This window comes from Baudoinia panamericana (genome assembly GCF_000338955.1).
Source record: "Baudoinia panamericana UAMH 10762 unplaced genomic scaffold BAUCOscaffold_2, whole genome shotgun sequence".
In the NCBI taxonomy this organism is placed as follows: Eukaryota; Fungi; Ascomycota; class Dothideomycetes; order Mycosphaerellales; family Teratosphaeriaceae; genus Baudoinia; species Baudoinia panamericana.
The window spans coordinates 307652-333635 of NW_006911258.1; the positions used below are offsets into that span (position 1 = coordinate 307652).

The 25984-nt window shown below is 56.5% G+C and overlaps 10 protein-coding genes across 10 annotated transcripts; 5 read left to right on the forward strand and 5 right to left on the reverse strand.

The window, feature by feature from the left end:
- Window positions 1–672: 672 nt before the first annotated feature.
- On the reverse strand, window positions 673–2433 carry BAUCODRAFT_29939 (uncharacterized protein). Its single transcript, XM_007674716.1, has one exon. The coding sequence runs from the start codon at window positions 2393–2395 to the stop codon at window positions 881–883; it is 1515 nt and encodes a 504-aa protein (XP_007672906.1). The 5' UTR covers window positions 2396–2433; the 3' UTR covers window positions 673–880.
- Window positions 2434–3428: 995 nt separating this feature from the next.
- On the forward strand, window positions 3429–6432 carry BAUCODRAFT_29940 (uncharacterized protein). The gene has a single exon (XM_007674717.1). The coding sequence runs from the start codon at window positions 3484–3486 to the stop codon at window positions 5995–5997; it is 2514 nt and encodes an 837-aa protein (XP_007672907.1). The 5' UTR covers window positions 3429–3483; the 3' UTR covers window positions 5998–6432.
- An 11-nt stretch (window positions 6433–6443) lies between these two features.
- BAUCODRAFT_29941 (uncharacterized protein) lies at window positions 6444–7780 on the reverse strand. The gene has a single exon (XM_007674718.1). It carries the CDS (start codon window positions 7489–7491, stop codon window positions 6844–6846), a length of 648 nt encoding a protein of 215 aa, XP_007672908.1. The 5' UTR covers window positions 7492–7780; the 3' UTR covers window positions 6444–6843.
- Window positions 7781–8282: 502 nt separating this feature from the next.
- Window positions 8283–10096, reverse strand: BAUCODRAFT_29942 (uncharacterized protein). Its single transcript, XM_007674719.1, has one exon. The coding sequence runs from the start codon at window positions 9979–9981 to the stop codon at window positions 8416–8418; it is 1566 nt and encodes a 521-aa protein (XP_007672909.1). The 5' UTR covers window positions 9982–10096; the 3' UTR covers window positions 8283–8415.
- An 88-nt stretch (window positions 10097–10184) lies between these two features.
- Window positions 10185–13687, forward strand: BAUCODRAFT_29943 (uncharacterized protein). The gene has a single exon (XM_007674720.1). It carries the CDS (start codon window positions 10314–10316, stop codon window positions 13566–13568), a length of 3255 nt encoding a protein of 1084 aa, XP_007672910.1. The 5' UTR covers window positions 10185–10313; the 3' UTR covers window positions 13569–13687.
- BAUCODRAFT_571740 (uncharacterized protein) lies at window positions 13661–14354 on the forward strand (the record flags this gene model as incomplete). The annotated part of the gene is made up of 1 exon (XM_007675030.1): window positions 13661–14354. The coding sequence occupies exon 1, from the start codon at window positions 13761–13763 to the stop codon at window positions 14352–14354; it is 594 nt and encodes a 197-aa protein (XP_007673220.1). The 5' UTR covers window positions 13661–13760.
- Window positions 14355–15127: 773 nt separating this feature from the next.
- Window positions 15128–16348, reverse strand: BAUCODRAFT_48873 (uncharacterized protein; the record flags this gene model as incomplete). Its single annotated transcript, XM_007674851.1, has 1 exon — window positions 15128–16348. A coding segment is annotated over one exon (1221 nt), but the record flags the coding sequence as incomplete, so codon positions are not given.
- Window positions 16349–16573: 225 nt separating this feature from the next.
- Window positions 16574–19488, forward strand: BAUCODRAFT_341952 (uncharacterized protein). The gene has a single exon (XM_007675031.1). It carries the CDS (start codon window positions 16748–16750, stop codon window positions 19256–19258), a length of 2511 nt encoding a protein of 836 aa, XP_007673221.1. The 5' UTR covers window positions 16574–16747; the 3' UTR covers window positions 19259–19488.
- Window positions 19489–19915: 427 nt separating this feature from the next.
- Window positions 19916–22763, forward strand: BAUCODRAFT_62778 (uncharacterized protein; the record flags this gene model as incomplete). The annotated part of the gene is made up of 2 exons (XM_007674882.1): window positions 19916–21496; window positions 21564–22763. 2 exons carry the CDS (start codon window positions 19916–19918, stop codon window positions 22761–22763), a joined length of 2781 nt encoding a protein of 926 aa, XP_007673072.1.
- A 294-nt stretch (window positions 22764–23057) lies between these two features.
- BAUCODRAFT_101488 (uncharacterized protein) lies at window positions 23058–24800 on the reverse strand. Its single transcript, XM_007675032.1, has 2 exons — window positions 24236–24800; window positions 23058–24177 (listed from the first exon to the last, which is right to left on the reverse strand). Exons 1-2 carry the CDS (start codon window positions 24748–24750, stop codon window positions 23202–23204), a joined length of 1491 nt encoding a protein of 496 aa, XP_007673222.1. The 5' UTR covers window positions 24751–24800; the 3' UTR covers window positions 23058–23201.
- Window positions 24801–25984: the final 1184 nt, after the last annotated feature.

Here is a 25984-nt window from a genome sequence, read left to right on the forward strand (position 1 = left end):
ATCAGTCAGCACCCCCAACGCAGCCACTCCCCCGAATCTCGTATTCAAGGAGGTAAGGGAAGGTGCTCCCTCATCGGGGCGAGTTGGCGGCTGTCCAATCTTGTTTTCATCCAGAACTGTGACGGTAACGGATGATCAGCTCACCCGGTCATGCCTGCCGCTACTTCTTAGTGAGGATGACTGTTTCGCCGCAGGTCTGGTCTACCCCGTAAGGTTTTGCGTCAAGTACACGGTCTGGCGCAGGGTCCCGAAGAGAGCGTGCAAACGTGTTCGCTCTTGGTTTCACCGCTGCCAGGCAAGCCTTCCTCGTCGGAGTCAACATCCTCCCGTGTAACCGTGCCAAACGAAGACCTACATGTCCCGCGTAGGGGGGTTAACGAACGAGGATGGAAACAAGCAAACTCGGTCGCGGGCTAGAAGCTTTTGATGAAATCGGCAACGGATCAAATTCAAGGCTACATGTACTTTACTGATTTCGCTGCGTGCTCGAGGGCGGGGAAAAAGTGGTACGCACCACTCGTAGCATGGTGTGGAGAGGTTTAGTTGGAAACATCGATACATGGTGTCAGTGAGAGAGTGATGCATGCTTGAAAGCACCAATCTCAAGATCATGGCGCATGTCGATTGTGTTGACAGCGACCTTCACCGTCCCATTGCGAAAGTGACGAGCTTTCACCGTCCCATTGCGAAAGTGACGAGCTTTCACCGTCCCATCACAGAAGCACACAGACTACATCCCGTCACCAACCCCACCACCTCCTCCTCCTCACTACATCGTCATGCCTACAGACTCAAAACCCACCCCACCTTCCTCCTCCTCCCAAACCGCCCCAAAAACAACAAACAACAACAACAACAACACCAAACCCACGGAGCCGGCCTACGCCCCACCCCCCTGCCCTTCACCCCCTCCCGTCCCGTCCAAAATCAACTTCGTAATCTTCCCAATCGCAATCGTCTGCCCCTGATCCCTCAACGTAAACCGGCCCAGCTGGGGATACTCCTCAAACCGCTCCACACAGACACTCCCCGCCCCTCCCTGCACCTCCAGTCGGGCCACAATGTTCATCCCCTGTTTCGCGAAACCGGGCGGCTTCTTGCTCTTGCGATTGGTCTTCGGTTCCAACTTGTGCAATAAAGCCGCGAAAGTGACTTCCTCCGTAGCGGAGTGGATGTGTAAGACGCAGTTGAATCCTGCCGAAAGGATCGACTTGAGCTCCAGCAAACGGATCTGCGCTTCAAAGGCTGACACGCAGTGGACCGGTCGTTTAGGCGAGCAGAGGACGAAACCGGGGTAAATATCTTCCTCCTCCGCCCCCTTGATACGGAGCCGGACTTGCTCGCCACAAACCGCCCGCTCAACCTCATCCTCCGTCTCGCCGTACAACGCCGAAATGACAATCTCCGCCTTGTTAGGCATCATGAGATACTTCGTCTCCTTCCGAATCACGCCCGCCTCAATCTTCCCTTCGATCATAGTTCCCATATCGCGATACTTGGCCGCGATGGGCATCATGAAGGGGGCGTTGATCTTGCGCTCGAGCGTTTGCATCGAGTCGAGGTATTCGAGTAAAGAGGGGGAGTCGTTCCACGGGGCGAGATCTTTGGGGACGCGGGTTTTGATTCCCAGTGTTTGTTGGGCGGCGATGGGCATGAAGGTCAGATCGTTTTTGGGGTTGTAGCCTAGTCCTTTAAGGAAAGTGGTGAGTTTCGCTGTGCACTCTTTGTAGCGGTCCTCGCTCCATTCAACCGTTGGGTCGTCCATTTTGTTTACAACGATGATGAGTTTGTTCACGCCTTGGGTCTTTGCGAGGACGGCGTGTTCGCGCGTTTGGCCGCCCTTTTCGAAGCCAGTCTCGTATTCGCCCTTGCGCGCAGAGATGACGAGCACGCCGACGTCGGCTTGCGAGGCGCCGGAGACCATGTTGGGGACGAAGTTTTTATGCCCCGGGGCGTCGAGGATGGAGTAGCGACGTTTTTCCGTCTCGAAGAAGCCGCGCCCGACTTCGACGGTTTTGCCTTTGGCGCGTTCCTCTTTCGTTTGATCCAATGCCCAAGAAAGGTACCAAGACTCTCGGCCGAGGTCTTTGGCGTCGCGCTTGTATTTCTCCATCGTGCGTTCGTCGACCATGCCCGTGGCGTAGAGGATGCTGCCGCCGAGGGTGGATTTGCCGGCGTCGACGTGGCCGAGGAAGATGACGTTGACGTGCTCTTTGCCGTACATTTCTTCCAGCGCTTCTTCGTCAACTTCGGCGGCTTGTTCATGCGCGACCATGTCGGCTCGTCGGGCCTCTGCTTTTTGTTCGGCGCGGGAAGGGGAGGATCGGCCGGAGGCGGTGGTTGGGGATGTATTGCCGCTGGCGGTTGCGCCTGCGCCTGCGCCTGCATTCTCCATGGCTTTCGCTGCCGCCACCTTGGTGCCTGCGGCGGGTGCGCCTTTGTCCACATCATCCTTTGCTGCTGCGGGTGCTGGCGGAGCGATGTTCAGTGATAGCACCTTCCCGCCACCCGTTGTCTTCTCCACCTTAGGTTGTGCTGCGCCAGTGTCTGCTGCGCTTAGTGAAAGCGTCTTCACTGGCGCTGCTGCTGTCGCGCCGTTGGTTGCAGGCTTCGAGGCTGGTGCTGCAGCTGCGGCAGGCTTTGGTTGAGTGGCGGTGGGTAATGCTTCTCCTCGCTTGGCAATCATGGGCGTCTGCCGTTGCTGAGGCGGGACGTACGCTTGCTGTTGCGGCTTCTGCGGTTGTGATTGTGGCTGCTGCTGCTGCTGTGGTTGTGATTGTTGCTGTTGTTGGTATTGGGAGTAGTCTTGTTGCCCGTATTGTTGGCCGTACTGTGAATAGCCACCCGCCTGTTGCCCGTAGCCGTACTGCTGGTACTGGTTGTAGTTCTGCTGTTGGTTATACGCAGGGTATCCATTATACTGGTTGTAGCCGTACTGCTGGAACTGCTGGCCGGGCTGAAATGATGCCGCGCCGGGTTGGAAGCTCTGCATGCCAGGCTGGAAGGTGTTGCCTTGTGCGGCGCCATTTTGGAAGTTCAGACGTTGTTGCGTCTGGTCGGCCAGGTTGTCCGCTTCTTCCTCCCATGAGTCCGCCATGGTGAATGCGAAACTGTTGCTGTTAGCTCCGGGGGCGGTGGCGGTGGTGGTGGTGGTGGTTGGATCCGGCGGTGGTGGTGTGAATGTTGGGCGCCGGTCACAGTGCGAAAGTAAGTGAGTGGTCGATCCTCGTTCATCAAACTGAAGCCTCGCCCATTTCCGAATTGGTGGGGTTCGAGGGTCACGGGGCGGAGTGACGATTCTCCGGGCACGTGAAGTCGCTGCGTAGCGTGTTCCGGTGGCGGCAAGCTGCACGACACTCGCATATTCACCTGACAATTGATTGAAAGTTTGCTGGATAGACGAGCCCAAGATGCGGCTTTCCAACAAACACCACCACCACCTAATACAACCACCCTAACGCATGACGATATATCGCCCGGAAGATGGACATCCTACTGGGCCGCGTGACGCAGCAAGCGATGAACTACGCCATCCGCTCCGGCATCACCATCACCGCAACCTACGCCATCAAGCAATGCGGCCGCCTCCTCAAAGAGGCCCCCCGCAGCAAAGACCGCGAGGAACTGATGCAGTTGCAACTCCGCCTCGACAGCAAAATCCGCATCATCTCCCCCGCCATCGACATGATTGAGCTCATCTCCGCCCGTGGCAACACTTCTCTGGAGACCGCCGCAACCCTGACGCGCGATATCCGGTATGAGATCCAGCGACTCGGCGTGCGGCTGAGTAATGCTGCTAATGACGAGGAAATGCTCAAGCGGAAGAGCAGCCGTGCCAAGTCGAGAGAGGAGACGGAACGGGAGCTCAAAGCTATCATTTACCAGATCAAGAATCTACTAACAAGAATCGAGGACGCAATCCCGCTGATCAACCTCGCCATCACCACCTCTGGCGTAAATCTTTCCACACAATTGAGTGGCACCATCAGTCCAAGTCGCTTACTGCAAGCTTCCACCTTCCTCACCGCGGCGGATAGCAAGTACGCCGCAGACCCAGGAATCAGACAGCAAGTGGGTCCGACGTATACACTAAGTCTGTACATGCTCTTTGCCAGTCACGCCTGGAGACCCGTCGACGAGGCCGGCGTTCGCGAAACGACCTGGAAAGAAGTCATCCACAAAGCCCACGTCAAGCTTATCCGTGTGCCGCATGAACAACTCAACACTCTACCAGGCGATCAACCGACCCGTAATAGTTCGGCAGGTGACTTCCTGCATGCGGATGCGAAGGCGTCAGAATTCGCCTACCAACTCCTCCTCATTGAAGACCTGGACGACGACCGCGTGCATGCCTTCGAAGACAACGTACCCCAACCAGGTCCCTTCGATGATGTACCCAACGCTGGGATCCGGGATATCATCCCCGTCCATCAGATATCCAAAATCTTCTACGCCGATACCGGCAAAATCCTCAACATCGGCGGCGGCGACGGAGAGAACGATATACACAATCCCGTCTTGCTCCTGAAACGCGATCCTGCCGCCGAACCGCCCAGGAGGCTGCTGCGACGCTCGCAGATGGAGAGGGAGTATAGCTATTTCGACTCGCCCGCGAGCGTTAACGGTGCGGCTCGCGGGAGTGTGGATGTGGATGTGGATGATACACAGTCGGAAGTGGATGCGCAGTTTGAGCGGGAGTCGCGGGCTGGTACGCCATCGTGGGAGGCGTCTCAGCAGGCGGGTGCGAATCAAAGTTGGCGTCTACCCGCGGATTTGGACCCGGAATGGATGGCGTTTGAAGTCTACGCTGAAGATTCCGACAGCGAGAACGACGACGACAACGAAGCTATTCCCACTGGACGTACACATAACCACCACCCCTCCTCCCGCCAAACCGCCGTCGGCCCAGAGCTGGTCGGTGCGCTGTCGAAACTCCAGCTCCGGTCTTCAACCTCAACTTCAGCCTCCTCCCCAACAACCAAAAACGGCGTCCTGATACCCTCTCTTCACCCAACAGCGTCAGTCCAACCAACGTTGCCGATCAAAACAACCCTCTCCCTCTTAGAAATGCTCCTGAAACTCACCGCCGTGCAGCAATTCCGGCAGACGTCGCATCTGACCATCGAGGATGAGTTGTTGAATTTCTTTCTTAGGGAGAACGCTACTGCGGGCACGACGGGCTTTAACAAGGACCGGCGCCAACGCATCCGCCGTGATGCGATGCGAAGGGTGGGGTTTGATCCTTATGACGAGTCGCCCGTTAAGCAGAGCAGAGGGGTGGGGTATGTGCAGCAGCGTGCCGGCGGTGGTGGACAAGCGTTCGACTCTCTGCCGCACCCACAGCAAGAGCAGCTGTTGCCGTATGAGGAGGCGTACGGTTACGATCATGACGACTATCAGGATGACTTGCAGTACCCGGAGCAGTATCCGGAGCATAGACAAGGACAGGCGCAGACGCAGGCGCCGATCGCGCACCACAATCACGAGTACGAACACCCGTACGACCGCGACCATCAGGAGCAAGGCCATGACCACCCACCCCCGGCCTCCTCCCCGCTCGACCGTCCACGATTCTGTCGCGATCCGCTATCGCCACGGCCATTGTTACTGCAGCAAACACCCTCCCGCACCTCCACGCCTGGATCTAGTACGGGTAACAACAGCAGTAGTGAACGGCATCGGCTTACGGTACGGGCGAAGTACGGTGGAGGAGGGGGTCGGGGTGTAAGCTCGTCGTTGACCGGTACGCAGGGCGGTAGTGGTGGTAGTGGCGGTAGCGGTGGGTATGGTGGCGGTGCGATGCAAACGCCCCCAAGTACGGTCAGAAGTCGTGAGGCGCTGTTGAGGACGAATAGCAGTGAGGTGAAGGTTCGGAGTCCGTTGGGGAGGGAGGTTAGAGACATGACTCGTCAAAGGGTTGGGAGGGGTGTGCGTGAGCACGATGTAGAGGGAAGAGAGGCGGAGGCGGGAGGGGGGTCACGAGTGGTGAGGGAGTAAAGACTGCGCACGAAGGACCGAGGCCTGCGATCGAGAGCGGGGGAGTTTGAGTGTGGGCTTTAGCGTGGCGCTGGTGTTTGTGTTCTCCGCCTCCGTCTCCGTGTGGGTGGGGAGGGTGGAGAGAAGGTTTGTATGGAGATACCCCCTAAGCGTATAGATAAGTACTAGTCTTCGCAATGCATCGCACGACAAAGGTACGTAGGTTAGTAGGTTGCTTCCGTGCTTCCGTGCATCTATGCATCTATCGATCTAGCCAATCTTCCTTTCTACCAAATTAGACCGCCTGCCAACACCGTGCCGCAAACTGCCATGCAAGTCCAGCCCCTCCATCTAAATGTCGTCGTTTAAAGGTATCATGACTCATGACTCATCAACTCACCACTCGACTCGGAAACTCGTCAAACCTTCGCCTGCACCTCCACCCCCCTCACCCCCTCCACCTCCCCAGCTTTCCCCTTTCCCACAAACCCCTGCTCCTGCTCCTGCTCCTGCTCCTGCCACTCCCTCCCCTCACTCGTCCGCTTGAGTTCCATCTGCTCCGTGGCATCCAACCCCTTCGCATCGCCCTGTCGTCGCCTCTTCGACTCCGGTGTCTCAATCATGTGCGCTTCTTCCGCAGATGTTGAAGAGGAGGAGGAGGAGGAGAAGGTGTAAGAGCGCCACTCCGTATTCGCCCACCCGGTACCATTGAAGCGATCGCTGCCGGTCCAGTCTTCGGTTAGGTAGTGCAGGAAGCCGCCTGAACATCCGACACAGCCATGCATTAGCGAGCAGTACGAGATCACCCACTTAGTCAGGAGTCCGTTAGGGATACGGGTAGGGGTAGGGATAGGAGTAGGAGTAGGACTAACCGTGCGTCACAACCACGATCTCGTTTTCCCCCCTCCCCCTCAACCACCGCCTCGCCGCCCGCGCGCGTGCCTCGATCGCTTTCGCATTAGGTGCCCGTTTGCCCTTTTTGCTGTTCCACCCTTCCGTCACGAGGGAGAGATCAACAGGTTTATCCGCGTACGCATGCAAGAGTTCGGAGGGGGAACTGCCGGTGTCGCAGGGGAGGTCTGACGTCTCTTGTAATTCTGGCAGGGCGATTACGCGGAGGTTTTTGCTGGAGATGGTGGAGGAGAAGGATAGGAGGGCGGTGTTGATTGTTCGTTTTAGCGGGGATGCTATTACTGCTTCGATGGCGGCGTGGTGGGGGAAGCTCTTGTGTAGCTCTTCGCATTGCTGTTCGCCGTACGGTGTGAGCTGGGGGTCGTGGAGTCTGTGGTTGGCGATGTTGAGATTGTGGTAGCCTTGGGCGTGGCGGACTAGGTGGAGGGTTGGTGGCATGTTGGTGGTGGTGGTGATGGTGACAAATGTGTAGCGGCGGAGGCGGGCTTGCAGGCGGAGGTAGGTTTCGGTGAGTTGCCAGTGGGCGAAGCGGAGGAGGTGGAGGGTGGTGGTGCGTTTGGATGGGGGAGGCGGAGGATGGGGGTGCGAGTGGGGGTGCGGCATGCGGTTGAACCAAGAACCAAGGAAAGAAAGATGGTGAGGATGACGTTCTGGTGGGAGAAGTGGATAGCGGTGGTGGATGAGAGATTGCGCCTTCCCTTACCGTTGACGAGGCTATGACAGTGGGAATGTGGTATGGCAGGTGTAGCAGCAGCAGCAGCAGTCAGGCACCTTCCCTACAGGTTAGGGTGGTGGACGACGACGACGCTGGACTGGACCACATGTCATCCATAGCATATGCAACATGCATAACTCCGGCGGCGATGACAGATGGGTGGCAGTGGAATGCATGATAAGCGTGCGATGAAAGAAGTGGATCGGATGAAGTGGATTGGATTGCAGTCACTCCACTGCGGCCACGATGCCGCCGTGTCCATCGCCATTCGCTGCCGACTCGGGCATCTCGGGCTACCTTCTCTTTAACGTCTGGGGCAGGAGAAGCGAGAGGATGGGAGGAACAGAATACTCGACAAGAGCGGTACCGACTCCATGCGAGTGACAGTGACAGTTGCAGTCGCTTTTGCACTGCTATGTAAAGAGCGGGTAGGTCAATCAAAAGGGTAATGTTCGGCAGACCGTGCCGCCGCCCGAAGAGAACATGAGGTCGCAGCTCGCCATTCGCTGCTCGATAACCCGCGCTAATGGATGTATTTTCCCGCGAGCGGCTGTATCTACGGTCGGTGGTTTTGATCACGTGTGCCGAACACTTAGGGAAGGGTTGGTAGGTAGCAGAGGAGACGAACAATCATGGACAACACAGGGACGCTGCATGCATGGTTGTGACCGCATTGCATCGGACCTGTGATAGAAGAACGAGTCAATTCTCTTCGTAATGTATTCTATGAGCTGGAGAGCGTGCCGCTTCAATCCCGCATATCTTGCTATACTACAAACCCAAGAATTCCAGCATGTAGAAGTCCCAAAACCTCACGAGCTCTGAATCCTCGCCTTCAGCATCGCATCAGCCCCTCTCCTCCCAACCGCACTCTTACTCTGCACCCCAACAGCCGCCGCCGCTGCTGCCACCCTCTTCTGCAGCAACCGCACCATCCCCCGCGGAACCCACACCCGACTCCCCAACACCAACACCCCCGTCAACAACGCCAACGCCCCGGCCTGATGCGCCGCAGCCAACGGCGTCGGTACCAAGAACCACAACGTCGTGATCCCCAATACCACCTGCAAACTAACCAGATGCACCACCCCGAGCATCCCCGTCTTGGCCGCTTTCGGTAACATAGTACGTACGGCGGGGCTAAACCTGCTGTAACCCCATAGTCCGAAGACGGCGCAGAAAGTCGTGGTGGCGAGGATGCGGTGGTCGAGTTGGGCGAGGACGGGGTTCTCGAACATATTCCTCCAGATCAGATCGTTCCGCGATGGTGTGTGGGAGTAAAACGGGTCGAACATCTCTCGTTTGGGCGGGAGGAGTCCCTGTCCCATCCAGGGGAAATCGTTGTAAACCAGTCCTGCGTCCAACCCCGCGACAAGCGCGCCAGACATGGCCGTCACGAACACCAAGACGCTGAGCGCGGCGACACTTCGTCGAAAGGGTCGTAACTCTTTCCCCCCCAACCTCTGCAACGCCTTCAACCCCTCCCCCGGATCCCTCACCAACGCATGTTCCTGCAAAATGCGCACCCCATTCCAAACCATGGCCAAATAAGCCACAAACGCCGTCCCCAAATGCGCCGCAAGCCGATACTGACTCACGCGCGGATGCTTGCCCGTCTCCAACAAATCATCCTTCAACCCACTCTTCACCATCCACCACCCGATAAAGCCCTGGAAACAAATCAGTCCGCAAATCCCTCCCAACCGCCCCGCCATCCCCCTCGTAACCCGTCTCCGCACCACAAAATACAACGTCGGCAGTAAGAAAGTCACCCCGACCACTCTCCCCCAAAGCCGATGCGTCCACTCCATCCAGTAGATCTGTTTGAACTCCTCGAGCGTCATGCGGGAGTTCAGCATCTTGAACTCGGGGCTTAACTTGTACCGCGCGAACTCCTGCTCCCAGACCTCTTGGTTGCGGGGGGGGAAGGAGCCGGTGACGGGCCGCCATTCGGTGATGCTGAGGCCGGATTCGGTAAGGCGGGTGAGGCCGCCGAAGATGACGATGCCGAAGACGCTGGTGGCGGAGGCGAGGAGCCAGTAGGCTACCGTGCGCGAGTTGGTTTCCGGCCAGGAGGTGGAGGTGGAGGTGGAGGAGGTGCCGGGGTGAGGGCGGGAGTGGGTGCGGGAGATGTTTTGGCTTAGGGCGGAGAGGGGGGAGACGGAAGGCTGTTGTGTTGGTGAGGCTGTACTCTGGGGTCGTGTCTGTCGGAGTGCTCTAGGGAGATAGGCTTGCTTGACGGGTGCTCGCTGTTGCGGTCGGAAGATGGTGCCGGCTTGAGATTGTTGATGGAGACATCTTCGGCAAACGAAGGGTTGCTGTGGTAATGATCTTTGCAGCTTCGATGCTAAGCGCAGGCGGATGGAAGGCACGCCCATTGGAGTTGCCATAGTTTTTAAGGAGGATGTGCCTTGGTGAGGGGGTGATGGACCGTATCGGAACGAAACATTCATCGAAGGAGGAAGTGTCTCCGTCCAGATGATTGGGAGAGCGGATCTACCCGACGTGCAGCCCGATCGCGCAGGGATCGAATGGCGACATCTTATTCCCAGAGCCGAGCCGATTTCGCCTCGACTAATGCGCAAAATTTAGCGGCGTCTTTGTGGAGAAGCGTTGTGTAAACACGTGGGTTTGATCTCACGAGATCGTACCAGTATCCTAGTGTGGTGTTGTTATTGCTCTCGACGGTGATAAGGATACATCAGCAGCAATGCATCTGCAGACAGCCGAGAGCACCGGCCCCGGTGCCACGCTGCTCGATAGCGATTCCAAGCAGCACACGCAGCACAAGTCGTCTGCACTACCTTTCGGACAGCATGTGACTCTCTCATCCATCTCCGGACCGACCTACGTGACCGCGCAGACGCTGGTCCAGCAAGTCGCCTACTCGCTCTCGGATAGACTCTTCACGTATTCACCGGAGACTTTCGACCTAGACGTCGCAGCACAAGCGTGGCAGAATGCAGGAGAGGAGAACGGCCATGGCGAGGTCACGGGTCTACAAGCCATGGAGACACGACATGGTGCGGGCAGCATCGCGTTGGGGTACATGTTCAGCCCGGACTTCGATATCAGCAAGCGACATATGCCTCAAAGCATCATCGCGAGTGCGGCGAGTTTACCACACCTACGCCCAGCGTTGGACCAGCTGAGCTTGCTGTACGAGATGGCGAACCCGACCGCGCTGCAAGTCGCCGCCGTCGACTACGCGGCCGAGACGAAGGCCGGTCTGGTGACGGACTACTGTTCCGCGTTGGCTTTGGCGGAGGAGCTGGGCATGGGGTTGGTGTGCAGCAGAACTCCGTACGAGATGCAGCATATGGCGCTTCTGTCCATCCTGCTGGCGTCCGTGCAGCCGAGCATGCACGTTTACGATGGCATTACCGTCGGTCGCGAGACGACGCGGGTCGTTGATGTGCTTAATGTGGCCAGTGTCAAGCGCACGTACGATGCGGTGCTTGATAGCGTGAAAGAAGACCTGCCGTCAAAGCGCCTGACGCCGGAGGGAAAGCTGGCCAAGCTTATGTCGGCCTTCAACACTGAGCTGGGGACGGAATATAGGTGCTTCGAGTACCACGGCCACCCGTCAGCAACTAGCGTCATCGTCGTCTTCGGTACGGTCGAAGCCAGCCTTTCCGCTCAAGTCGCCGAAGCACTGGCGCAGCAGGGCGTTGAGGTTGGCGTGGTCAATGTCCGCGTGTACCGTCCTTTCGCTGAGGAAGAGTTTCTGGAGATCCTGCCCACCACGGCCCAGCAGGTCACGGTATTGGGTCAGGTCAAGGAACAATCAAGCGTGTTGGACGCAAGCATCAAAAGCAGTCTATACGCTGACGTGCTCGCTGCGGTCAATTTCCAAAGCTTGTCATCCGCTAGAGAGCCGGCTGTGTACGACATCAAATATGCTCGTGAGACAGTCTGGACGGTGGTGAAGATGGAAGCCCTCCTCCGACAGCTCAGCGGCGGCAAGCCTGGCGAGGCACCTGAGCAGCATCCGCCGATCCAGCTGGCGAGCTCGGAGACGAAGCAGTACACTTTCTGGGATGTGGATGACAGTCAGAGCGGCGATGCACCGTTCATGCTTGGTCAGCTTTTGTCGGATGACAGCGCGCTGAACGTTACGGTACGGAGCAGCCACGACAACCTCGTGCAAGGCGGCGCTGTACGATCGGATCTCCGATGCTCGCCGAAGAGCATTGAAGCGGCTTACAGTATCAAGGAGGCCGACGTCGTCGTTGTTGCGGAAGAGAAGCTGCTCCACGACTTTTCGGTTTTGGACAGCTTGAAGGAGGAGGGTATGCTCTTGCTCAAAGTACCGGGCTGGAAGGACGAAGACATCGAGAAGAAGCTCACCACGGCGACCCGCAAAGCTATCGCGTCGCAGAAGTTTAGTCTCTTCGTCCTCGACCCTTCCGCGAGCGCCAAGGCGAGCGAAGATCCGTCTCTGGAGAGCTACCTCCTGCTCTTTGCATTCTTGCATCTCACGCAACCAGACAAGTATGAAGGCATGTTGAGGAAGCTGCAGAAGTCTGATGATGCACTTGATGCTTTGGCGCAGGACGTTGATGCGGCGTTGAAGAAGATTGAAGTACCCGAAAGCTGGCTTACTTTGGATCTCGAGGCCAACGATGACATTCCGCCTCCGGAAGACCTCAACATGAACAGCTTCTCCAGCTATGAGAAGGCCGAAGACGAACCACCAAGCTACTTGCGCAACTGGGTAGCGGCTGCCAAAGGCCTTGCTTTCCGAGAAGCGTACGGCACCAAGAACGTACTCCGTCCGGACGTCACGTCCAAGACAGCTGTTGTGCATGTCAAGGAGCACCGCCGACTGACACCAGAGACTTATGATCGTAACATCTTCCACATCGAGTTCGACCTTGGAGACAGTGGGCTCAAGTACGAGATCGGCGAGGCACTGGGCATCCACGCCGAGAACGACAAAGCGGAAGTGGACGAGTTCATCAAGTGGTACGGTCTCAATCCCAACGACATCGTCGAGGTGCCTTCACGAGACGACCCGAGCGTGCTCGAAAACCGAACCGTATACCAAGCACTTATGCAAAACGTGGACATCTTCGGCCGCCCACCGAAACGCTTCTATGAGGCGTTGGCGGAATTCGCAAGCGACGACAAGGAGAAGACGGACTTACTCATGCTCGGTACCGGCGGAAACCAGGAGGCCGTGGTCGAGTTCAAACGCCGCGCCGAGGTCGACACTGTCACCTTCGCCGACATCCTCCTCGAATACCCCTCTGCCCACCCCAGCTTCCACGACATCGTCCGCCTCGTGAACCCCATGAAACGGCGCGAATACTCCGTCGCCTCCTCGCAAAAGGTGACACCCAACAGCATCTCCCTCCTAATCGTAACAGTCAACTGGGTCGACCCCAAAGGCCGCGACCGCTTCGGCCAAGCAACGCGCTACCTCAACTTCCTCCCCATCGGCGCCCCCGTCACCGTCTCCGTCAAACCCTCCGTCATGAAACTCCCGCCCAAAACAACCCAACCCATTATCATGGCCGGTCTGGGCACGGGGCTAGCTCCCTTCCGCGCCTTCGTGCAAGAACGAGCGTGGCAGCGCGAACAAGGTATGCCCATCGGCGATGTATTCCTGTACATGGGCTCGCGCCACCAGCGGGAAGAGTATCTCTACGGAGAAGAATGGGAGGCGTACCAGGACGCAGGGATCATCACGTTGCTTGGACGGGCGTTCTCGCGCGATCAGCCGCAGAAGATTTACATCCAAGATCGCATGAGGCAGACGTTGACGGATATCCGACGCGCGTATCTGAGGGAGGAGGGGGCGTTTTATTTGTGTGGGCCTACGTGGCCCGTGCCGGATGTCACGGCGGTGCTGGAGGAGGCCATCGAGACTGAAGCCAGGGCGGAGGGGAAGAAGGCCGAGGGAGGGAAGGTCATTGAGAAGTTGAAGGATCAGTTGAGGTATGTGTTGGAGGTGTATTAGATGAGGGTCGTATGGATAGATGCGTATCGCATTCAGTAGGACATACAGTTGCGCTGTCTTAATCAGTCGATCAATTCTGCGTCTCTTTCGAAATCACTGGACTCAGAGGCCGACCTCCTTAGCAGAGGTTCATGATGCTTTTAACGTAATATTTCTTGTTAGCTACATGAATGTTGTTACTATGAATCTTTCATGCTGAACGGCCCACAATGCCTCGGCAGCTATTCGTACTCTGACATGATGTCACTGTTGCTAAGGAGTGAAACATCACGTCAACAATTACATACTCGCTTTCTCCGCAGCGAAGATTCTCCGTACTCGTGCAAAGGCCAAAGTTCTTCAGCAAGCAAATCTACGAACCATCCTGCAAACTTCCCACACGCATCGCACTTCATTGTCACGCGACCCGAACCTATCACAATGCAGTCTCTCCGTCGCTCCCTCCTCGCCCGCCGCCCAGCAGCAGCAAGCTTCCCAAGCCGCCGCACACCTGCGCCAGCCCCCCGGCACTTCCAAACCTCATCACGATGCCTCGCCCGCAAGGACGCGCAGGGTAAAGACGACATCAACACCGAGTCAAACGAGTACAGCAAGTCCGGCTCAGACGACAAGAGTTCCGCGGTCGAGGAGGCGGCGTTCAGCCCGGATAAGACGAGCCCGGAGGAGCAACAGGCTCATGCTGAGGGAGAGGCGAATGAGCAAGGCGTGAGTCTTACATTCACTTACACGCAGCAAGGTCTTTGTGTAGGTGGAGATGTTTTCGCTAACCACGGCAATTCCCGCTAGAAGATAAATAACCCACTCGAAGTGAGTCCGGCGAACCATGATGTTAGTCAGCCCCGCGGAGGAGAGGAGGGAGGACATGAAGGCAGTTCGGCACAGTCGGGGCAGGGGAATAGCGATCGGGCGAGGACGAGTGGTGGTGGTGGTGGGCCGAAGAGTGGAGGCGGGAAGTCTGGTGGTGGCACTTGAAAGTAGAGACCATTGTGCGTTATGGCGTGGTACGCATACAAGCCGCGGAGTCTATGGTTATGGGACTGGTAATTTGTCATGTGTACCAAAGTGTTCCGACGTAAGCTGACTTTAATCCCCTTGACTACCGGCTATCGTCAATTCCTTCTTTATGTGTCATTATTCTTACAGGATATTTGCCCACCTGTCAGCCCGCTCTCATCGAAGCTTCTGCGCTCACATAACCCGACCTTTGTCTGCCAGACCTCAAGGGGAGCGCAGGTAGGGCAAGACGTGCGCATAGTCTACGAGACTTCGTTCTTACGCACTGGCACTTCGAACCATGATGTAAATTGACCCTCATGGCGGAGAATAGACTCCAATCAGGCGCGGGATCATCAAGCGGACTGCACCAATGTACGTAGGGCCTTCCGCGAGCGGTGTAGAGGGATGCCCAAGACAGCTTGCCCATCAGCCTCCACATGATCGCAGGACGGCTTGGTGCCTTAGATCAAGGTTCACCTGCCTACACCCTTTCTCGCCCATGGTGCCGCTGTGGATTGGGTAGTGCCACCAGTACCCGGAGCTTGCGGCGTCGTTGCAGCAGGGTTACCTGTTGCCCACGGCGCTCTCGTGGATGGCACTCCGCCACCGTAAGACTGCGAGCTATTACCCACTCGCACATCTTTCGACGCGGGCGCCGACATGGGCTGCTGTTGCGCGTGCACACTCTGTACCGATCCCACCGCATCCGGGTCCGCCTCCAGCCGGAAGAAGCTGCCAAACGGAAAATGCTGCACAACTGGAAACTTACCCAGCACTTCAGCAGCGTACATTTTGAGCATACCTTTGTTAATCTTTGCCCAGCCGTCTTTGAGACCGCTGATGTCGTACAGGATCGGCGAATGCTCCCAGAAAGGTCCCTTCTTCACATCGTAGATGAACTGGATGGCTGAGAAGTACATGTTGCTGTCCTTGTATTCTGATACGACAGCCTTGTTCGTGACGCTAGACGGTGAGGGAGCGGAATCAAGGGAGCCTTCTGTTGGCACGGGTTGGGTGTAATCGGAATGGTTGATGGCGGGCCCCAGTTGCGCCGAGCCGAAGATGTAGGGAACGAAGCTATGGTCGTCCAGACCCCAGACGCCGTGTGAGCCTGCCGGCTCGAGGGTGTAGGTCAGGATGAGCTTTCGGACCAGACTCAGGTATGGCTGTATGACGCCTATGACGATGGCTCGTTCTTCACCAACTTGAAATACGCCAAGTTTATACAGGCAGCCTAGGAAGGCTAAGAAGCTGAGTTCGTGGCCAGTACCATAGTCGAGGCGCTGCGGGCTACCGAAGCTGCCAAGCAGATATGTTTTCAGTTCGCCAAGCAGAGCATCAACGTCCTCATCGAATCGAGCGTTTAGCGACGGCTCGTCTCCACTAAGACGACCTGCGAGCAAATGGCCAAGATGCGCTCGAAGTAGGCCGTTTGCTTTCTGATCGGCCAGACTGTACCAATCCCGGAATGCTACGTTACCAAAACGTCTCGGACCCGTACTTGGAGGAGCTTGTTCAATTAGCGCCGCAAACCCATCAAGCATGGCTCGCAAGCCATCGATGGCGGTGGAATAAGCTGGCGGGTTATCGAGCGTTACGGTCTGAATGTCTCCGTTTGAAAGCTTCATGGGAAACATTGCTCGGTTAAGCTGGAGTAGCCATGCTGTTAGATCCCGGTATGCCACCGAGTTCAGGAACAAGGTGAGGTCGTGGCCGTCGTTGATCTTCTTCGTAGGAGTAGCGAACGGACGCCCGCCTCGTCCCAATTGCTCAAGAATCGGGAGGCACACACGTGGCTGGGCCGAAGACTTAGATCGTGGATCGTCCGTGGCCATTATTGTTGTGTCAATGCAGACACAGGACTCTTTCCTGAGCTGTTCAGAGGACCGGATGTTGTCCGACCAAAAGCTTGCTCGTCATGCTCGCTTGCACAGTTCAGTCTCGCAGCCCGGTTGCTCTCATAGACTGAAAAGTCGCAATCGATTCCCGGGATCTTTGTCGAACGGCGCAAGTGGTGCGTAGACGAGGTAGGATTATATGTGCAATGCCGTAATAGGAAGTTGTGAAAAAGCACGCTAAGCCCTAGCGTAACGGTGGCGCGTCGCGCTCTAACCTCCATTCCAAGTATCTAGAGACATCATAGTCTTCGCATTGACAATGTTGAGAGTGGCACATCGCGGAAAATGGCTAGACACTCCACTGTCCGCCCGGAGAACCTTTTGTGCGAAGCAGACGGGAGGAGTGCAGGCAGGGAAGGCCACATCGCACAACTCGCTAGGGTGCCTTCTCAGAAGGGAGCAGACACCGTAGCCAGCATCAATGGCAAGCTTAAGCGGCCATCGAACCCACGCTACCGCAATCCGGTCCTCGCTCGACAGCGACCTTTAGGCGACAAGCATCAAGCACGGCCAGAAATATACGACTTCGCGGACTCGCTCGAGGAGCGCCTTCCGCTACCGAGGAGGCAGCTAGAAGGGGCTACGATCTCGCCCACTAAGCCGCAGAAGCGGGCGATAGCACAGGCTGTCAACGCAAGGATTCTGTCTGCTGACCAACGGGCGGTCGATGCGCAGCTAAATGGCTACTACGATGCAGCAGATGCAGGCGATCAAGGCGCGCTTGACGAGGCTGAATCGATCGAGGAAGACCACTACCGGGATTGCTTCCCGGACCGGACACATCACACTGCGGATCACGGCGATGAGCAGCAAGCACTCGACACGCTTGAGGCGCAGATCGCTGTTGCTATCAGTGCAGAGGAGGATGGCTCGGTGGAAGCTGAGAACGCGCGTGATGGGCCGAGCACTGCCACAAGGAAAAGAGGCCGGCCAAGGAAAGACACTACAGCGCTACGACCGTCTGATGCCAACATTGCGATTGGCGACTCTTCCTCAAAAGCAGAAACACGAGCCAGCGAACGGCAGCCTGTAGAGTCGCCAGTAACGAGATCGAAGACCGAAGCGTCTAAGCGGGTAACTCGACAGACGAAGAAGAGGCAGAGCTCGACGCGAGCCACGAGGATAGCTGAGGAGACCAGGGCGGATAGGGAGCGAGCAGGGGCGGCGAAGGAACAGAAGAAGAAGCAAGCACAGAATGTGCGAGTCACGAAAGACCAGGCGGAGTTGGCAGAAATGAATCGAGAGGCACCGGAGGGTGTCGATGCGAGAAACGACGCCTACGCGACATCAAATGATGGAGCGGATGCTCATGAAACGCATCCAGACGAACTGTCTGCAAAGGCTCCATCCGCGGGAGACGTGCCACGACTAGCACAGGTTCGGGGCAGCCAGCTGTTTCCTGGTGCCTCCGCCAACCCGTTTTCTGACAGCCCGGAGAAGCAGCAGGAAGCGTCGCGCAAGCGCAAGGCTGGGCTTGGAGGCGCGCAACCTTCGGCTAATTTTTCCCGAAAGAGGCAGAGGGTTCACGATCGGTTCGATGCCGGAGAGGTGGAGGAAGATCAAACTCAGACACAGCACGCAAATCGCTTGTTTGGGCAGTGGCGGACTTTGCAAAAGGTCTACAGAGCTGTGGACAACATCGGCATACACTACACGGACGGCGAACCGACTTCAAGACGCAAATTCAAAGTCGAGGATAATGAGGTGAAAGAGGTGCTCACGGCCTGCGAAGCTGTGCTTGAAACAGTCGCCAGCGGCGAGGAACCTGCGAGAGACCTGACCGAACTCGCTCAGCTTGTGGATGCTCTGTATCGGCCAAGCGATGAGTCAGAGCCAGACTTTGCCAGCAGACTTAGAGCGAAAGATATCTATGCGCACGTCTTTGGCAAGATGGTTGAAGTCTTGAAGCAGCTTATTTTGCGCTACAGAGACATGGATGAGGACAGCCTAAGCATTGGCCATCTGACCATCGTGGCGCGCTTTGTGAAGGTCATCATTGAATTAGGGACGGGCGCAAAATTGTACACCCACCGTCCGGAGGGGCTTGCCATCATTGCGCCATGCGAGCGAGGGATCGTCATCCCATTACGAGATGAAGTCTATCCCGCCTTCGCACGAGTACTAAGAGACCATCACCGTGCCGAGAATCATCGCTTGCATCAGCAACGCCACGCCGAAGAACGAGCATTGGACATCCAGCGCGAAGTGCAAGAACAGCGCCAAAGAGATTATATCCGCAGAGTCCAAGCACGATGGAGTCGACTGCACACCGAACGGCGGTGGGCTGAGTGCAAAGGTCCGATCCCCCCTGAAAAGTTCGAGCGACTGCGAACGCCCAGACTACAGCCGGAGGAAGATTCAAACGGCGAGTCCTTTGAGCGCCTGCAAGTCTTCATGCCGCGAGTCGGCCCTCCGCCCGCCTTGGTTGAACAAGCAAAGGCGCTGGTATGGAGTGAGCAAGAGCTAGGCGCGCTGAGCGAAGGCTTGCGTCGCTTCCGGAACGATGAAAAGTCTTGCAAGTTCACCAAGATCATTAGGGCGCACTGTGGCAGGGAAGGGGTGTTAAATCGGTATACTGTTACGGAAATTGTCACGATGGCTGCGCAGCTCAGAGACTATCTGGTTGAAGAGAGGATGAGGCTGCAGGGTGAGGTGGATGAGTGGATCTTGCAGATTCCGGTCTGGACGAAAGGCCACCCGCTTGGGAAGGAGAATTTGCAGGTTGGAGATGACACATATGAAGCGCACGATCAGCATGTTGACGGTGAAGATGATGGGCTGTTTGTCGAGTCATGATTGTCACCTGGTTTTCACAAACACCAAGAGGCTTGTGCTGCGCCACGAATATATTACCTACATGTAAATTGAACCACATCCGCCGGACTGAAGGCCGATCTGAGCTTACGCCACTTAAGTAAAGCTGGGGTAAACCGCCACAGTATTCGCCAGCGTGTGGATGGTGTCTCAGTCCTAGATGCACTTGTCCAACGATTCTGCTGGCCCCCTAAGGTATATTCATGCTTGATGACACACTACCTCAGGACTATCGCCACTCAATTGTGCTTTTGTGCGGCACAAGAAGTGTAAGAAGGCTAGACGTTGACCTAGTACCGCCGATCATGGCTCGGTTTGACGATTGACAGCCGCCGCCGTCGTGCTCTACCCCACTGATACCGCACACCCACACGACCCGTGTCGCGTCGTGTGAACCCTGAATGGTGATACCGGCCAGAAGCAGTGCCTGCCGTGCTCACCATGTCATATTACCACATTGACGGCGAGAATGTGGCGAGCTACGATGGTGCAATGATGCCGCATGAACCATCCGCTTGGGCGTTTCCTGACGCAAGGGTTGACGAGCAGTCTAGACCGCGGCCGAGCAGACATACCAGCTTGCCGAAAGCGTTGTTCGGGTCCGGCAGCACTTCGCTCTTCGGATCTGGAAGTGCTGGCATGGCAGAGGATGACGAGGAGAGTCAGAGGCCTCCATTACTCGCATTAACGCACCCGAGTCAAGAGCAAGTTGCTGGCTCGCAGCCACCATTGTCACATTTGCCCAGAGGTCCAACCAGGCTGCCGTCACGTGCGGACGAAGTGCGGGATACGGTGGAGAGGAGAAGATTGCCGCAGGTGGAGAAGGATGCAGACGATCCGACTACACCGCCAGCGACTGGAAGAGCGAGTATAGACAGGCAACAGTCGACGACTCTCACAACGCTAAGCCGTCTCTTCGCTGTCCAAGCCGCAACGTCACCGGATGTCTCGAGACATCCTTCCTACCTCAGCGGGCAGCGGCAGCCTTCTACATATAACCGCAATTTGCATACTCGCCGTGTTGCTGATCTTCCGAACCATCTCTACACCCGCGGACTACTCGACGGCAGACATTCTGACATTACCGTCAGAGCTTTTGGGCAGCAGTACAAGCTCCACCGCATCGTCCTTGATCAGGCTCCGTTCTTCACTTCGGCACTGTCGGAGCCATGGCTTGAAGCCAATGCCACTGAAATCGTAGTGCGCCCAGAAGAGATCGATGGCTCGATTACCCAAGCAAGCTTCGAGCTTGCACTCAAGCGTCTATACGGCGCTAGTGACTTGCAGGAAGAGGACGGCGACGCTGTTGGCTTGTTTGCCACAGGATGCTGGCTCGAGATGCAAGATCTGATCGATGACTCGATCGGCAGCATGTTGCGTCAAATGACGCCGGAAAGCATCAGTCCACTAATCAAGCTGGTGACATCAAACTACTACGGCAGGGCTGGCGACAAGATTCTGGCAAGTGCGAAAGCGATGTTGTGTAGAGACGGCTGGCGAATGCCACTCCGCTACTGGGATGGCATACCCGGCGACATAATCCGCGAGATTGTCGGCGGCGATGGCTTCTTCATAGATGGGGAGTGGGATCGCTGGGTCCTCGCCAAACGCATATTAGACCGTAGACTACGAACTCGTGCCATCGAAGCAGGCCTAGTCGAGCCAGGCAGTAGGCGGAAAGTGAAGAAAGCACCAGATGCGAGCAGCCTGATGGCGATTCGCTTCGACGGTGTGTACCGCAAGAACAATGCCGGTCGAGGCTTGCCGGATGCGCTTCACCCGTGGGTCTCGCCGTACACTCACCCAGACATCGAGCCCATCCTCGTGCTCCTGGACGAAGGTATTCACTACATCCACCTAGACTTCGAACAGCTGCAGTTCATCCGCCGCGCCCGAGATCCACTCGGTTTGCCGGTCATGCCGGAGAAGGTCATATCGAACGCGCTCTGGCAGCAGATGGAGCTGCGTCAGAAAGTGATGAATGCGAAAGATGCTGACCTCGAACTTAACCTTTCTGTGAAGTGCAGTGTCGATGAAGTGTCTCCCGGAACAAGCCGCGACACTACCATGAGCATCACCACACCGTCAGAGCCACCCAGCTCAAAGGGCAAGCAAAGAGCTACAGACTTGGCTGAAGTCGGCGACGAAGATATCGACAGCGGCAGCTGGGATGGCAATGGCAAGCCGCGGAAGTTCTGGATCCCAAGCGCCGATTGCAACGTAAGTGTAGCGATGCGTAGGCGTTTGAATATTCTGGCAGATTGCTAACCATTTCGTTTATCCTTAGATTGTCATGGGTGGTAATGCCGACCCAATCATTGCCACATCTAACAATACTACCGGCGACGGCCATGCGAACAGGCTCTCCGCGACGATTCATCCAGAAGACGTACAATGGGCTTCAGACTTCGCATCCATCACGTCCCAGCCACGGCCGCTGAGCGCCGCAGCAGACCGGAACAGCTTTCCCAGCTCCGAACCTGCTGTCGATGTCCGATACTCTCACTTCCCGCCTTTCCGCTTCTCTGCCGAGTTTCCGAACCCAAGGTTGTTGAAGGAGAAGAAGCGAGTCTACTCACGTACTGTATTTTACGCCGGCAGCCTCTGGAATATCTACATACAGAAAGTGGCAACCACTCGCAACAAGCAGCTAGGCGTGTACTTACATCGTGCTAAAGAGCGAGAGACCGAGGAAGTTATCGCCGGAACAGCAGGCTTGGCACAAGGCAGCGTCGACGAGCGTATAGGCCAGCTCGAGCGCGAGATGATCTTGCGTTCCGAGCGGCGAGAACGAAGGCAGCGCAGACGCACCACTGTAGGCAGCGACGGTCTGGACGTGGATGGTGCCGAGAGCTCAGGTAGTGCCGGCGACCTCGAACCCACCGTCGCCGGAGCCGCGTCCTCAGCTGAAGGAACAACTATCAAAGCGAGTACGATGCGTAGTCTTCTCTCACGCCGCCGCGGCCACAAAGCCGGCCATTCCGACATTGCAGCCAGTAGTAGCGCACCCATCTCCGCGACCACAGCGATGGGCTTCAGCAACAACGATGTCTTCACGCCCACCTCCGACTCCGACGACTCCGACTACGACTCCGAGACGGAACGCATGCTCGCGGCATCTCGCAAATCACATATCCCTACCTTACCACCCTACGTCGATTCCCGGCCGCAGATCAAGACGTACTTTAAGATCTACTCACCCTCTCGTGGCGGGCGGATGTTGTCAGTCTACGAGAGCGCACCGGATCGATTCAATTTCTCGCAGTCGTGGGGTTGGAAAAGCAGTACGCTTATGCTGGATGAAGGGTTGTTGGGCGAGGATGCGGATGACGCTGCTGGGCCGCAACCGTCGCCTACTTCCGCCAATGCGGAGGAGGCGGCGGGTAACGCAGCTGCTGCACTGCCGGAGAAGATTGGCAGCGGTCGTGGCATGAAGGGTAGAGGAGATGGCAAGTTACGATTTATGATTGTTATTGGGAATGTCTAGCTGGTGTCCAAGACCGTGCGACTCCCTTTGAGCGATTTGAGCTTTAGCGAAGCGTATAGCATAGCGCCAGAACGGAGCATAGCGAGGTACATATCCACGGGTCAGCGTTAATGCCTATTCCGTGCATGAGTCTTCATCTGTGTTCAGCTTGCTTCAGCGCCTATATTTGCGCAAAGTAGCGGACCGGTCAATGTGTCCCGGACTGACAGAACGGCGAGTTCGACTTATATCAAGCGACTGAAAGCGGTAGAGGTCGGCGAAATCACAGCGCGAGTAGATGCTTAGATGGACGATGTTCTCCAAACAGTATGTACAATGTGCGGTCGTTATTGTCTCTGCTACTCTAAGCGTCGTTGAGCGGTAAGCCATGCATCTGACGCCCAACCTTGCCTGTGCTGATGCTAAGTGGACGATCATCCCTGTCGCTAACCCAGTGATCTAGTAGGCATTGACGCCTCCAGTAACCGCCTTGACCGATCCGCCAACGCTGTTGCGTCGGATGTTCTCAACGGCAGCGACGGACAACCGCTTCTCATCGTAGTGTACCGTCTCCAAGACACCACCAACAGCACCACCCTCGAGCGATGTGGCAATGACAGATTCGCTCTTCACGCGCATTACATGGAAGCCATGTCTTGCCCAATGAGTGACGACGTACGCCAAGACCACGACGAAGCCGCAGAGGGGGACGACGTAGGAGATCCTGGTGCCTGCTGCATCTGCCACGGCGCCTTGGATCGGTGGAAAGACGGCTCCGCCTGATACTCCCATCACGAGGATACCGGCACCACGTCGCGTGTGGCGGCCAAGGTTGGCAGTACCCAAGGTGAAGATGGTAGGATACATGGGAGCCTCAAAGAAGAAAATCGCAATGAGCACGCCGACAGCCGCCTTGCCGTGACCAGCCGCAATGTAGGCGTTGAAGGCGATAGCGCAGACGCAGTAGATGGTGAGGAGGAAGTTTGATTCGAAAACCGTTGCGAGTGCCGTGGCAATGAAGCGACCCACGGTGAAGGTGATCAGCGCGTAGGACAGCATCTGCGAAGCTTGTGCAGAGCTGTAGGTGGCATTCTCCGTGGCATAGTTGATGAAGAAGGATGCGATGGTGACTTGGGCGCCCACGTAGCAGAATTGGGCAACGAAGCCGAAGATCATGTTGTACTGCTTGTAGAGCGGGCCTTCGCCGATGATCTTGCCATCATGGCCGACGCCGAGCTCGAGGGTGCCGTCTTGGACGACCGATCCGCGGCGGACAGTCTGTTCCTCGACTTCTGGGAGCTTGGCGAAGAAGAACAACACGCCCACGGCAAGACCAGCGCATGCGACAGCGAGGTAGACGTATTGCACATTGGTCAGGTTGTTCTGGCTCTCGCCGGTGAAGAAAGCCTTGGATGCAATCAAGGGTCCGATGAAACTAGAGAAAGGCGTGAGTATTTTCACTGCTTGATAATGACTTGAAAAGTAAAACTTACCTAGCAACGCCGTTCCATGACTGGCAGAACTGCAGACGCGCAGAGGCCGTCGCTGGGTCTCCAATGACAACGGCGTAAGAGTTGGCGGCAGTTTCGAGGGTAGCCAAGCCGCAAGCGATGACGAGGGTGCATACCAGGAAGCCACCGAAGCTTGCCTTTGCGTGCGCTGCTGTGGTGAAATGTGCTGTTGGCCAGAACATGATGGCGCCAAGGGAGTAGAGCCCAAGACCCATCAAGATGGTGACCTTGTAGCCTTTGCGCTTCAGGACTTCAGCTGCGATTGGCGAATAGAAGAAGTAGCCTCCACCGAAATACATGACCTGCAACCCGGTCGATTCAAGTTTGGTGATTCCCAGTACGGTCTGAAAGTGCTTGTTCAAGACATCGAGCAGGCCGTAGGAGAAGCCCCAGAGGAAGAACAACGAGATGACCAATGCCAATGGGAAGATGAGCTTCTTTCCAGTCAGGAAGCCTCCCTGGACGGGCGCCACATTCATGGGGACGCCGCCTGCCATTGTGAGAGTAAAGGTGCTCGATCAGTATGTGAGGTTGCGCTGGGTTGCTGGAGTGTTCCAAGAATCGGAGTCGAGAGCCCGGGGCTGGCGAAGCTTCTACCACTGTCGACGAAGGGTAGGATGCTCAGAATAGTAATGAAAGGCTAGATGTTGGCGCTGGAGCTTGCCAGAGTGTGTCTCGATATCCTTCTTGACCAAGATAGGGGAGACTGTAGATCAAAGAGGGGATGCTATATGTAGCAATGAACGGCCAGATGTCAATGTAATGTAGATGACGATGGTGCTGCTGCTGATGCTCTGAGTTGCTGATGTGTGTTGATGTCCTGGCCATGGAGATGAAGGAGACAGTAGACTATATACTTACCTGCCTTCGCAACATGTTGCACCACCTCCATACCATGGACGGCTTGGTGCCCACCCACAGTCGCTTACCCAGAACCTCGTTTTCACGTTGTTGTCGTTGAGACTTTACACTAGCCCTGCCAGACCGACAAAGCTTCCCCACTAACGCATTGGTGTGGCGAGCATACTCTGCATGAGCGCCAAGGCCGAAGTAACGAAGTAGTGCCGTTGCATTCGGTCCGTCGTGCAGCAAACGGTGTTGGGGGAGATTTGGGGCTCCACGGCCAGATAGCGCTATGTGGAGAGTTGCTGGAGATGGAGGCTCCCACGGCCCACTTCATGTGATTTTGGCGCTGTCTGGCCTGCAGGTGGAGCCGATTTATTGAATATGCAAGATATGTGGACCACAGCATCGCGCGTTTGTGAGCAGCCACGGGAGATAACCGTCTCGAGGTTGATGTTGCGGTGAGTAAAGATCGCACGATGCTCAACGACGTCGGTCGTAGAATGGCGCATGTCATACAGCTCGCCTTCTTAATCATCACATCAAAGTCGGCGGTACGTCCGATGCCGTTACTCACGCTGTATTGCTTATCGCGCACCAGCAGCATGTATACATTCTTGAGGTACTGAGCCAGACCGGGGCGCTGATTTTCTGCTGCGTTCTGAGAGGCTGGTGAAGGTCCGAGGTGTGGAGTGACGACTGGCAGAAAGGTGCATGCTGCGGGGAACAAACTTCTTCCACAGCTTCCAAAGCTTTTCCTCCAAACTCAACCTCGACAACTTTCGGTCCTTCTCTGCATGGAAGCATCTGTAGGCCAATGGCAGAAGCAGGTCATGCTTCTAGCGTGTCGATCAGCGACTACCCATGCGTGATGAGCTTGGGCGTGTT